At 52.7% G+C, this 13,815-nt stretch overlaps 1 protein-coding gene across 4 annotated transcripts in view; it reads left to right on the forward strand.

Annotated features, from left to right (window-relative positions):
- Positions 1 to 13,815, forward strand: part of HIPK2 (homeodomain interacting protein kinase 2) — a 177,423-nt gene that overhangs the window by 153,657 nt on the left and 9,951 nt on the right. For all 4 annotated transcript variants that reach the window (XM_059396286.1, XM_059396287.1, XM_059396288.1 and 1 more), the window contains exons 13-14: positions 6,911 to 7,155; positions 12,947 to 13,104. In XM_059396286.1, coding sequence (XP_059252269.1) covers positions 6,911 to 7,155; positions 12,947 to 13,104 — 403 coding nt within the window. The remainder of the gene's footprint in view (positions 1 to 6,910; positions 7,156 to 12,946; positions 13,105 to 13,815) is intronic.

Consider the following 13,815-nt stretch of genomic DNA (forward strand, 5'->3'; position numbering starts at 1 on the left):
CCTCAGTCCTTAATTTGACAGCGGTAAACTGCACCCCGCCCCATCCTCCGACCACCACCGTGCTCACCCACGGTCATGTCCACGGTCTATCCACCCAGCCCCGACCCGGAGCTCTCCCAGGAAGAGGGCAGAGGCCAGCTCTTCTGATTCTTTGAGAAGATGTTTTAAAGCGAGGAGGCCAATCAAACCCCACCACCTGCTTTTCCTCAGTGAGTTGCTGTTGGAAGAGGCGGCCCCATGGGCATGGCTGGAGAATTGTTCTGGAGAGAGAAAAACCAAACTGGAATTTTTCTGGGTCCCCCAGGATGAGGTAATAGAACCAGTCCTATTTTAAATATTTACAAATGATTTTGATTAAAGGAGCACCTGACTGTGCTGAATAAGCCATCTTCTCTCCCTTGAAATCTCCTGGAACGACATCTGCAGGTGCGTGCCTTACTATTCAGACCCTTTGCCAGCCTTGCCTCCTGCCTAAATTGTCCTTCAGGGGCTGTACCACACAGCCTCCGGTCACGAGGGTAATTTTTAAAGTGTGTCACCAAAGCAGCTCGTGTCAGCTGATCTGGTAGAAACCATTTTGTCCGGCCTTCTTATTCTCTCACGTATTCGTTCATTCAGTTTTCTGGATATTTCTGGAAGACAGGTTTGATTTTCCTGAGGTCGTCGGGGCACAGCCGCTTTCGGCCTCACTTGGCGTGTGAGCGGCCGATCCCGAGTGCCAGCACCAAGGTTGCCAGAGTGTAAACTTTAAGAAGGTTGATTCATTTTTGTCACTCGGTATTTTAAATAGGAATCTGACCCTAAATGATGTTCTTTATACGAAATTGAAAATCTCGAGCGATTACTCTCTTTAAAAGGCACAGTGAGGGGGCGCCTGGGTGGCTCAGTGGGTTAAAGCCTCTGCCTTCGGCTCAGGTCATGATCTTAGGGATCGAGCCCCACATCGGCGGGCTCTCTGCTCAGCAGGGAGCCTGCTTCCTCCTGCCTGCCTCTCTGCCTGATCTCTGTCTCTCAAATAAATAAATAAAATCGTTTTAAAAAAAGGCACAGTGAGGACACTGCTAAACTTCTGTGCCGAAGACTTGGGCCTGAAAAATGGACATCAGCCTAATAGAGGGCAACAGACATTTATGATTACACAGGCAAGGTCAGCGCAGAGTGGACCCCGTGCCCTTGGCCGGTCACCGGCCACCGTACCGCTCCTTCCTCCCCTCCTCGTTTGTAGGCCTGAGTGAAGAAGCGGGAGCCTGACGCATGGTGTCACTGCAGGGGCTGTGTTGTTCTGCAGCGTTAAGTCACAGTGTAGCCCCAGGTTGAGGGACAGTCCCAGCGTCCGACTCCTCTGGGGAGACGGAAGGATGTTTAGTCAAGCGGACTTCACCGCATCCTCTGTTCCTTCGAAACACCCCTGCGGGGGGAGTGCTGTGTGGAGGGGCTGCATTTTGAAGAAGAGACACCACACCCGAGGCTCCCCCGCAGCCTGCCCTGACACCACAGCGTGTGTCAGAGCCACCTGGGTTGTGCAGTCGCAGCCTCGTGGGTCCGCAGGAGGAGCAGGCGGGAAGGGCCAGGTCCCACAGGCGGAGCAGCGCTCAGTGGCCCCGTTACAGGAGGAAGCAGAAGAAGGACGAACACCTGCTTCTGTGGTGAGGGTTGGGGGGACCATGGCTCCTTCCATGCCTTGCTTCTGATTTTCTAGAAGGTGGTCACATACGACAGTCTTCCTAGCAATACGTACGTGTGTGTGTGAGAAGGAGAGAGGTACACACAGATATCAGTGTGTGCATAATGTAACTTGAATAGAACATATGCACCAAATTTAAAATGGAGATTTTTGTAGCCTCACTAATGACTTTAAGTTGAGAGCTGTGTACTGCACTGGAAAGAGCTCATTAGCCTAGAGGCATCGGCTTCTGGCCTCTCTCCTCACTAGGTTCAAGGCACCCAGCCGTGTGCTTCTAACTGGGTGGAGGGGGAATGGAAACAGGACAGCAAGTTGCATGCGTCCCCCATGAAGGTGGGTGGTCAGCAGCTCTCATCTCCGTCAGCTGAGACAGCCGTCCCTGTGGCCAGCCCCGTGCCCCATTAGAGAAGACCACTGTCACCAGCACCAGAAGGAGGAGTTACACTTAGTTAGCATTTTTGGTGCTTGTAGGCAGGAAGGGGGAGCATAAGAGAGATGATGCGGCAGAGTGATGTACTGAGTGCAAGCCCAGAATAACTCAACAGCAGAGAAGCGTAACCTGACTGCGAAGTTCACTAAGGACTTGAGTAGATATTTCTTAAGGAAAACTCGAAGTGGCCAACAGCTCTGTGAAAAAATGCTCAGAATCACTCATCATCAGGGAAACACAAATCAAAACCACAGTATCACCGTCTACCTGTCAGCATGGCTGTTACCAAAAAAACAAAAGCAAAGAAGGTGTGGACGAGCATGCGGGCAGACCGGGAGGAATGGGGCGCAAACCGATGCGACCATAGCGGGAAACTATGGAGGTTCCTCCAAAAAATTAAAACCAGAGCTACTGTCGATCCGGCAGCCTCACTTCTGAGTGTCCGTCCAGGAGAGCGAAGCCAGGACCGAAGAGGTATCTATACTCCTGCGTTCACCGGAGCATGATTCGCAGTAGCCAAGATGTGGAAACATCCTATGTGTCCCTCAGATGAGCGGACAGAAGAATGGGTCAAGGAAATGCAGCACGTGCGCAAAGTGGAATGCTAGTCAAGCCTTAAAAAGAGGAAAATTCTGCAATATGCAAAAAGCTCTTAGCCCGAGGTTTCTAAAATAGTCAAGTTCGTAGAATTGAACAGTGGGATTTCCCTGGCCGGTGGCGTGAGTTAGGTGACACCTACACCCAAAGTCAGCAGCACTGTACCATGCACTTAAGACTTTGTTAAGGGAATAGATCTCCTGTTAGGTATTCTAGCCGGTAGCGTAATGGTCTTCACTGTGCAGTCTTCACTGTGCAGTCTTGCAGTGAGCCTCAGGGGGACAGCGTCTGCGAAGCACTTTGACCAGCAGTTGTACATCAAATAAATGTTGTCTGTGGTCATTAATCAGTGTTGTAGTTAGAGAAGAGTGCTGTTTCTCCCCTACAGCACTGACTGTGGAAGCAGAGCAACGGAGGAAGTCACACAAAGTTTATCTGTGGAGATGAGTTTTGACCTGGGTCTTGAAGGATGGGGTTGATGGAGACTGGCAAATAGAAATCAGAAACCCATTCCAGAAAGGGCCTGACAGGGCAGGAGCCCCACGGTTGTGTCCGTTCCTCCAGCAGGGGTTCCTCCATCGGGGCTGATTTCTGTACTTCCAAGATCTTTATTTCTTCCCATCATTTTAAAGTGATGAAAATCAGCTGTTGCCATGACAACACAAAGCAATTTGTGAACTCTGGGAGCTTTGTTCTTTACTCAGAAGTGGTGTTCTGCCGAGGACATTGAAGGAAATGTTTCTCATTCTACTCCTCTCTCTCTCCATTGTATTACCCAATTCGTAACAAGATTAATAAACTATCGATAATAATTAGACACTGTAGTGGAATGAACCCCTGTGGAATCAATACCTCTGAGCCAGAAGAATCCGTAGTGGTGATGTCAAATGTGTGCTCATTTTTAAAGTGACTCATTTAACAGCTTCCCATTTGTCCTCAAATCTGCATAGTGTATTTGGACAGAGTGCAGAGATTTTTAACAGTAGGAGAGATTAAAAACAGAGCTATCAAATCAATTCACCTTTTCCGCTTGTCACAGGCAAACCCAAAAAGATACATAAATTAGCCCTGGGCTGTGTTGTTGGCTCTTTGCTCATTAGGCATAGTGAGCTCTGAAAACAAAAGGCGGGACCCATGAACTATTTCTTGATGTTTAACCCCACACTCCTTGTAGATAGCAAGACATTGACATGTAGGATCCTCAGCCTCTGAGGGAAAGTCCCACCAGGGTTTCCATCAGGAGAGGGCCCTAAAGTCTCACAGCTCATTCACACTGAGCTGTCAGCCGTTGAGAGACTCTTGTCGGCAAGCCATCTTTCGGAGTCCAGAAGCTCACTAATAAGTCTTGATGGGACCCGCCCAGTAGATCCTTTCATAGCACTTTCCCTGACAGATTTCAAAGCAGGTTGAAGTGGAGGGATGTCCTGGGTCACACTAATATCCAGGCCACTGTCCGGGTCACACCAGTGAATGGACAGTGGAACCAGGACTCGAACACCAGCTCCCAGGACACATTTGGAAACCAGCTTCTGTTCTTCATGCGGGGTCCGCGCACCTGCAGCAGAACACGTATCTGTGTGGCGAGATGACCTCCGCCTCACCGTGTATGACACAGCGGCATACTGTGTGACACAGTATGTGTCTTCATGACACAGACCTGGCTATGGCAGAGCATGGAGGACAGGGCGACACATCTCCCCTCAAGCGCTCTGGAACTGGGCTCTCTACAGAGTCCTGGCCTCCGGGGCCTCTTCCTCTGGTCCTGGGACCGTTTGGTGATGGTGTATGCATGGCGGAAGAGGGGCCCTGCATTAATTCCGCCTCTGGGCTCTTGCACGTGCTGCTGCTGTGAACGCTGGCCTACGAGTGTCTCTCTGCATCCCCACTCTCTGTTCCTTTGTACAGGTACCTAGGAGTGACATTGCTGGGTCCTAGGGTAATTCTGTGTTCAGCTTTTTGAGGAACAAGCGTATGGGCTTTTTGCATTTCAGTTGTTAAAAGTAGGAAGCATAGGTCTTCATTAATTAAAGTGTATCTATTTTATCAAAGTTAACGTGAAGAGCTGTAAGTCTATGCAGTCAATCCATTCGTCGCCTCCCTTTGAGCTCCTAACAGTTGTCATCAGCAGAACTCGTTTGACAGCTCGTCACAGAAGCCTTTGTGACATCCATTATTCTCTTTAACCGATTATTTTAAAGCTTTTGCTCTTTAACTTGTCATGTTTTTATACAGTCCCCCACTGCAGTTTTAATCATCTCAAGGGCAGAGGCACGCGTTGTAGCTCTTTGAGCAGGAATCCCCCGTCACACTGTCACACAGATCTCCAAGATAGCTAACTAATGAGTTTCCGTTCCTTTCATATCGATCTTCTGGTTTATTCATAGACTAAAAACTTCCCCATCCAATCCGTACCTCGACAGAATCCACTTTGCCTGGGTCTGTTTTTGCAAACCTGTTTTCGTGTGTTAAATGAGGTAACACAACCCAGAATGGTCATTATAACAGCTGACTTGTATGCGCTTACCCCATGCCGTCTGCTGTCCAAAGCATTTCCGTGTATGTTCTCAGTTCTCAAGGTCAGCCTGTATATGTACGTACTGTCGTTACCCACGTTGGACGGAGAAGGCGACAGTCACTCAGAGGTTGAGTAGCTAACTCCCCTCGGCCACACAGCCAGCAGGTACGGAAGGTGCTAGCCGCAGGGCCCATGTACTGAGCCACGGACACAGTTAGGGAGGGACCCTTCTACCCTGAACCAAGAAGGACAAAATATGTGGCCAATCTTCAGCCCAAATGTCAGTCGTGCCAGGCTTCGGGGAGCAGGGGCCTCAGACCTTATGTGGGCTCACCTCCCAGCATTTTGTAGGTCCCTCTTTGGCTGTCCAGGGCTCTCGAGCTTGCCCACATCTCTGCTGCCCTTAGGGTGGCAGGGATCTGTCTTGGAAAGAGTCTGGCCTGTGACTGGCCGCGTGACCTTGGGCAAGACACCTGGGGGAGGAGGTATGGTCGTTCCATTAAGCGTTCCATAAATAGCAGCTTCTTCTCTTAGCAAATTAGTTGGAAACTGACCATCTGACGTAGGCAGTCGATATTTCTTAAAAATAGATGATCAATATACAAAAATAGATGTAAATCCATTTTTAAAACCTTCACAATAAGCAACAAATCCCATATCCATCATCCCACCAGCGTGTCCTGGAGGCAGACAGAATTGGTTCCCAGAGGAGCCGCACCGACATAAATATCTTGGGAGAGAAAATGTGCTGGCCACAAGCCATCCGAGCGCGTTCCTCTCTATCAGCATAGAACAAAGTTTCAGATACAAGAGGAAAACCAGAGATCCTGAGCAACTCTCTCCCCGTGGGAGCCTTTCTGACCTCCCCGAGACACAAAGCTGTCCCTTCCCTGGTCCTTGGCCCTCGCTGGGGGCAAGGTGACAGGAGGGCCAGGCCTCCTGCAAGGAAGAGACTCTCAGACATCTGAGTGGCCCGTGCCACAAAGTCATTGCATGTAAGACCACACAGCACAGGTGTGGCTGAGGGTGTCCTGTCCAGCTCCCGATTTCTTTCTCCCAGAGTGTCTGACCCGGGCTGTGTACGGTCAGCCTCTCAGAGCCTCACTTTAACACCCCTCTCTCTGCATCCTGCGTCCTCCTGGATGTTTCGCTCCCTCCTGCCTGCGTTTACCAGATCTCCAAGGCCTGAGCCTAAGCTGACGGTGCTCCTCTCCCAGCCCAGGACCTCAGGCTGCAGGGTCTTGCTGGGCTTTTTCTGCTTGCAGAGCTGTCCCCTTCCAGTGGCTCAGAGGGTACTGCCACACAGCTGTGGGCTACAGGTGCCTCCCCTGCAGTTCTGCCAAGCCCTGCTGCAGGGGGAGAGCCCAGGGCTACCTGTAAGTTTCTCCTAGGTTCCAGAAGCACCTGTGGGTCCAGCTCCAGCCCCTTTCTCCTGTCTTCATGAGCCCCCTCCTCCTCCCACTGCTGGTTGGACGGGTGACACTTGTGTGCCTCGTCTCCTCATGAGGGTCTAGAGGACAGATGTCACATTCCTGCCCCCTCTCCAACTCCCCTCTCCCCTCTCTGCTCACCTCTGCTGTCTCAAACACCAAGAGGGACCTCTCACACAGCCAGTTCTGGAATGCTGCTTGTATCTCACTTCACAGCCGCCTCACGGTTCTGATTTCTCCCTTTCTGTTTTCAGCACTGTCTCCAAGCAGAGAAAAAACGTCATCAGCTGTGTCACGGTCCACGACTCTCCCTACTCCGACTCCTCCAGCAACACCAGCCCCTACTCTGTGCAGCACCGCGCTGGGCACCACACCAACACCTTTGACACCAAGGGGGGCCTGGAGACCCACTGCACCGGGAACCCCCGCACGATCATCGTGCCACCCCTGAAAACCCAGGCCAGCGAAGTGTTGGTGGAGTGTGATAGCCTGGTGCCAGGTAATCGGGGGCCGGGACACCCCTCTGCCTCTCGCACACGGTTTTCCTTGGGTCCTGCGACGAGCATCGTGTTGTGTGAAGACTCCTAAGCCCTGGGCCACTGTAACTCCTAACCCAAGGATTTCACTCAGGTAGCCAGGGTAGGATTCTGCTTACCACCATGTAGAAGCAGCTGTTTCAACGTTTTTGTTTCTGTAAAGACTACCTCGCTGCCTTTACAGTGGCTCCCCCACTGATGAGCCTGATAAAGATAGGAAATAAAAGCCACCCAGCTCCCACCTTGTTTGTCTGGTATGACGCCAGCTTAGAGAGTTCCTGACCAAGCAGAGCAGCTTCCCGTGTGGAAAGAACCTTCTCTGAGTCTTGGCGGGTGAGGGTGACGTAGGCTCCCCTTGGCGTCCCCTCAGAGCTCGCTGTTGGGACGAGAGGTCATAGTGAGTGTGCTTGTCTCCTTACCAGCGCCTCTCATGAAGGCCTGAAAACTAGGCTCTAGAATGAAGGCTGAGGCATAACCTTCCAATACACTTAGCGGCTCCCCCCGATTTGCTAGTCTCCCTTCAGCGACTTCCTTGTTCATGCTCACCAGTGGAAGAATTTAGGGAGTAAACCAGAAGCCATCTGCTCTTCTGCCACAAACTGTCAAAGAAGATTTTGTTCAGATGCAGGGAGCCGTTTGTCAGGAAGGACCCCCGTCTAAGTCATGTGCTGCAGGAGGCCTTGGAACCTTCTTGGGGTGGTCACCACACATAAGCCCACCAGGTTCTGTCACTGAGAGTGACCTTCTAAGAGGGTGGGGTCTCTAGGGACTTTTCTAGCCCAGTGCCATAGGCCAGCCTACATAGTGTGGGACACAAGGACATCTCTTTCCAGAGCCTTCTTTACCCAGGCAAGGATTTTAGTAGAAACCTCGGCAGGAAGAAACATTCTCTAGAACCAAAGGAACCTGTAAGGCAAACAGAATTGTTCACTGAGGAGTTGTTCATCCTTTGCCAATATTTAAACTTAAAAATATGCGATAGATATAGTTTCAAGCAATTACTTAAGGGATATATGAGTAGAAGAACTGAGAGGACTCCTTAGAGCAGTGGCCCTTGCAGTTCTATTCATATATCCCTTAAGTAATTGCTTGAAACTATATCTATCGCATATTTTTAAGTTTAAATATTGGCAAAGGATGTCATTTCTGTCATGTTGTATGTCTTGTCACTGTTGAAGTACTTCGAATATGTGTGTCAGAGCCTCGGAACTACAGATTCAACTCATCCAGTCCATGGGGACACTGCCTTGTCCCCTCATGAACAGCCACTCCTTGCCATCAGCCGGGCAGCCAAGCTAGTTCACCTCCGTCAAAAGTGGCTTCCCTGTGACAGCCTCCTCATCTCTGAATTTTGTTTCGTGCAGTGGAGTAGGGAGTTTCCAAAGCCTGAACAAGGGAAGGCTGGGCAGCCTTCGGTGTTTCTTACCCAAGACAGCCTGGCTTTGCTAGCGAGGGACTCTCCGTCCCTCAGGAGTCCGTCAGCTTTTTCACACCTGGAGGCGGGGCACCATGTCCGCTCTCCAGAGCGAGAAGCAAGGGGAGGCACATGGATGTGAGAGAGAAGGTGGGAAAGGAAAACCAGCGGATGCTAAGGCTGGTGAGTCCGTTCAGGAAAAGATAACATTTGCAAACTCAGAATCTGGAGACTGGCCCTTTAAATCTGGGCCACATACTTTCCAGTCCTCAGGAAGCCCTACATGTGCCTGCGAGGGGCCGCCTGACTGGCTCAGTCAGGAAAGTGTGTGACAATTGATCTCAGGGTTATGGGTTTGAGCCCCACGTTGGGTGTAGAGATGAGTTTAGAAAAAATGAAATCTTAAAAAAAAAATTTTTTTAAATAGCAGGTTGCAATGCACGTAGCTTGGTGTGAAAGGCTCTCCCGCTTAATTAACAGTAAAGGTCTTGAGACTGTGTTGCCGAAACCCTTAAGGAAGTCTGGCCCTTTTATTGAGCTAGTCCTGCAGTCTTAAAAACTCCAAAAACCGGGGCACCTGGGTGGCTCAGTCGGTTAAGCATCTGCCTTGGGCTCGGGTCATTTGCCTTGGGCTTAGGTCGTGATCCCATGGGCTCCCAGCTCAGTGGGGAATCTGCTTCTCCCTCTGCCCCTCCCCTCCGCTCACTTGTGTGCACGTGTGCACATGCTCTCTCTAATATGTAATTTTTTTTAAGTTAAAAAAAAAACAACCCTCCTAAATCCAAATTTTTAAGGTTACAGCACACTCAGTGGTGGTGAAGCCTGACCTGAATTAGCAAGGGGCTAATGACAGTCTCTTTGTCATAGTCCTCTGTGTCGCTTCATAAAATATCCCTGGGTTTTGGGGCAGAAATGTTCTTGGCTTTGATTACAGTTTGGTGCCCAAGGCCGTGCTGGGAGTAATCTAACATACTGAACCTTTCTAAAATCTGAAATTCCGAATTTCAAAAATGTGTGACTCCAAGGATTTTAGATCAGGGATTGAGACCTACAGCATAAGACCGTGGGTTTTGTTACATCAAGAGTGCCCCTCCGAGATCCCTCGAGGCTGCGACAGTCACATTCCCTTTAAAATATGGTTAATTAGCTATAAAAATTGGTTCAAGATAGACTTTCTTGAGGTCACTTAGGAATTAATTTTTTTTAAGATTTTATTTATTTATTAGACAGAGATCACAAGTAGGCAGAGAGACAGGCAGAGAATGAGCAGAGAGCCCGATGCCGGGCTTGATCCCAGGACCCTGGGACCATGCCTGAGCCAGAGGCAGAGGCTTTAACCCACTGAGCCACCCAGGCGCCCTAGAATTAATTTTTTTTAAAGGTGGTTGCTGCTAATTTTTCTTAGCCTTTTAAATCAGCATGAGAGAGGAGCCAGAATCCACAGGTTAGAAATCCGCCTTGGAATTGCGTCCGCCTGTGGTGCTGGTTCCGTTCCATGGAAGGTGACACCCTTGTGAGGACAGTTACTGAAACTATAAGACCACCTAGTCCGACCCCGAGTGAAGAGCAGCACAGAGACCGAGGGCTGGCTTTGCCAGCATGACAGCAGCCTTGGGTCTGGAAACCACAAAGGCGGGAGAGGACAGCTTTGCGGAACCGTATTTCATGCCTTTCAAGGTCCATTAACCATTTCCACATGGGCAGGGGGCCGTTCTGAGCACTTACCCCACCGCCTTACCCCAAGAACGGCTGGGAGTCTCTGAGGGCTGTTTCTGACCAAAAAGAGAAAACAGGGGGGAAGGTCGTTCTTTGCAGTACGGCTACTGGTTCCAAGCAGCCAGGCGCTGCTGTCTCTGGGGAAGCCCGCGGTGTAATTTTCTGCCACAGAGAGAGATTCGTTTTCCCCCGGGAGGACATGCTGCGCGGTCTTTCTGGTGACAGGCAAGAGGCAGGAAGGAACTTCATGCTGGTGCCTCCTGGTCCCCAGCCTGGGCGGTTTCTCAACACTGTACCACTCGCTCCAGCATCATCCCGGGCTCAGAAAAAGCAGGAAAGCAGCCTTCCTCGGGGTCCTGGTGCTCAGTTGGCCCGGAGAGGCCAAGGTGGGACCATATTGCAGCGCTGCCCCCGACCCACACCCCAGCTGGAGTCTGGGTGTTCCCCGGGCCCGGGTCAGGAAGAATGCTGTGCGGGCCACAGGCCCTTTCCTCGCACAACTCTCCCCTCCCGTGGCTCTCAGCTCGGGAAGGAGCCCTGGGAATTTCTCCTGCCACCTTCTCAGGTCTTCTGGGTTAGTCAAGGTTCTTCTGGAAGGCAGCAGAATGAACTCTACACTGCTTTAAGACACAATTTACTGGAAGAAATTAAGAAGGCCGAGAGAAAAGTTCAGCAGCCCTGTCCCAGGCTGGGCCGGAGCCAGAATTCCCGGGACCCGGGCCACTGGCAGCCCAACGCCTGCTTCCCGGAGCACTGCTTCACTCTGGCCCAGCGACTCCCAGCCTCCCAGCTGTCCTTTTCCAGGAGACGGGACTTGGTTGTCCCAGCTTGGAGCGGACACCCATTCTTGAGCAGCATTAGCTGGGGGACAGGGCTCAATAATCAAGACATTAGCAGTAGCTAACACACCTAACGCTTTTAAGAGCGTAACGTGACAGGTACTAAGCGGTCCATGTACAGTCCTGTATGTGAACCTCAAGACAACCCTCCGTGAAGCTACCATTATTCCCCCAGCTTCCCAGATACGAAAAAGGAAGCACAGAGAGGTTAACTAACTCGACTGAGGCCAGGCACTGGACCTCGCCAGAGCCCGGCTCCCCAGCCCACCCACACTCTGCAGTACCCTCCCACTCACCTAGTGCGGGCAGGACCCCCAGGGGCTACCTTGGGAGCCACAGGGTGGCGGATCTTTGAGAACAGCCAGGTAGGGCTCGACCAGAGCATGTCCCTCATGGCTCCAAGCCACACCTTGGGCTTGACCTTCAGCACTTGCCCTCTGCTGCCCTTGGCACTTTATTCATCTCAGCAGGAGGAAATGGTTCTCTTCATCTCTGAGCCAGGGGGTCCTTATTCGTGCTCTGACCCAGGCCCCATTCCCTGTCCCCGCAGTGGTGGTAGCAGGTGCGTGCTGGGCTCTCTCTCACCATTTCATCTGAAACTCCTAACTCTTACAGTCTCAGGCTGTGCATACCTTGAGCTCAGGCTCATTACCACAGAATGTCCAGAGAGTTGAAGTAGGAGCAGAGAGACAGCATCCCCAGCTGGGGCCCAGACGGCGGCACAGTTTGTGACCTGCTACAGAGCAAGGACTCCTTCTCCATCCCTCACCCGGCAGCGTCCCCCCAAACCCCTCCACCCTCCAGCTCTCGGAGGGCCTTGGAGAGTCTGACTGGGTTTGGCTTTTGCACACCTCCATACTCCGGGGCCTGGCAGGCCAGGCTCCTCTCCTGCGGTGCTTGTTGCTAATAGAGATGCCCAGACACCCCTCCCCTGGTGTTCTGATATGGTGGGTGGATGGGAGGACCCCCACTGGCATGGGAGGACCGCGCCAATGCACGGTCAGATTGGGGGTCTCTGTGAGGACCCTGTGGCTCCCCCTCACCGTGAGGCAGCTCTCCCTTTCCTGGAGGGGGGCTGCTGCCCGTGGGGCCGGGAGGCTCCCCATGGACTTCACTGTGCACCCCAGTCCACCATCCCCAAGTGGCCAGTTTCCCAGACCTTCAGTCTTCACGTTTCTCTCAGCAGTTAATCAGTGTTCTCTCCTGCCGGCCCCAGCCGTCTCCTCTCTGACTTGATCTCCTTACCCTGGGACTCGTAATAGAGTTGCTCCAACCCGATTCCGTCAAGGGCCTGCTCGTTGTGATGTGAGCCTCATTCATACTTCGCATCCTCTGGCCCGGCCTCGCCTGTTGTCCCCTAGCCACCACGGGCGGTTTTTCCCTCAGGACGTGTGTGGCCCTTTTCCTGAGGCTCCATTTCCTGTACCCTGCCGATCACCGCGTCTCCGGATCTCAGCAGACAGCCCTGGACGGGGCACGAAGAGCTACAGAGACCTCTCCTCTTGTCCTCCGTTAGACCCTCTTTGAGCTCTTCGATGTCCCCAGACAGGGAGTCCCAAGTCCAACAAACTGGGACTTGCTCCAAAGCCCAGTGGTCAGTCCAGCGTCGCGGTAGACTCTTCACCGGGTCTCAGGGAGATGTTGAGATGTTGCTGATGTTGAGGGCTGGTCCCGGGAACGAGCTCCTTCCTGGCAGAGCAGCCGTGCTTTCCTAGAGGGCAGGGTCTTCTGGGCAGTGGAGGGCCTATGACCCCCGTCTGTGACCCATGGCTCTTCCCCACACAGTCACCACCAGTCAGCACTCGTCCTACAAGTCCAAGTCCTCCAGCAACGTGACCTCCACCAGCGGTCACTCTTCAGGGAGCTCGTCCGGAGCCATCGCCTACCGGCAGCAGCGGCCAGGCCCGCATTTCCAGCAGCAACAGCCTCTCAATCTCAGCCAGGTGAGTGCCGCCCGGCCCTGGCCTGCAAGTCATCTGGGATCACCGCAGTCCCCTCCGGCCTCAGCTGCCCAGCAGGTGGCCGTGGCTCAGTGGGCCGCATTCCCCTGGCGGCCGGATGGGTCCCGAGGGACCTCTGCCTTCTTGCCACCATGGGTGACACTGGGGGAAGTACGTCTCCCTGGGTCCCAGAGAGCCAGCCCCAAGTACAGTCAGTTGTCTCGTGTCACAGAGCACTCCATGGCATGGTGTCAGAGCCTTACAGCAGGATGGCCCCCAGCTCGCCCTCCCAGTCAGGCAGAGGCTAACACACCGCGTCCTGGCCCCATCAGACCAGGATGCCTGGGGAGGACCTTCAGGCTGACAACGGCGGGCTGACTGGCCCATTGCCGTGAGGGAGACCAGGCCACACATGGGGAACCCCAAGTGGAGGGCAGAGAGGACTCGGAGACAGTGGGTGGCGTTGAGGGGGAATTACACGTGAGCAGAGTCTCCACGGCACAGCGGCCCGTGCGCGCGCAGGGTCTGCGTCTCGTCTGACCCACAGAGTGGCCTCGGGGACCTGCTCCACAGGAGCCACGGAAGTGAAGTCAATGGGGAGTTTGTGTTCCAAAACCCCTTGTCCAAAGGGGTGCCGCTTGCTAAACTGAGGGCACGTGTCTGTGTCGTCAGGACCCTGGGTCTCTGGAAGAGAGGCTCTTCCCACAGCAGAGT

The sequence above is a fragment of the Mustela nigripes genome, chromosome 4 (assembly GCF_022355385.1).
Source record: "Mustela nigripes isolate SB6536 chromosome 4, MUSNIG.SB6536, whole genome shotgun sequence".
Classification (NCBI taxonomy): Eukaryota; Metazoa; Chordata; class Mammalia; order Carnivora; family Mustelidae; genus Mustela; species Mustela nigripes.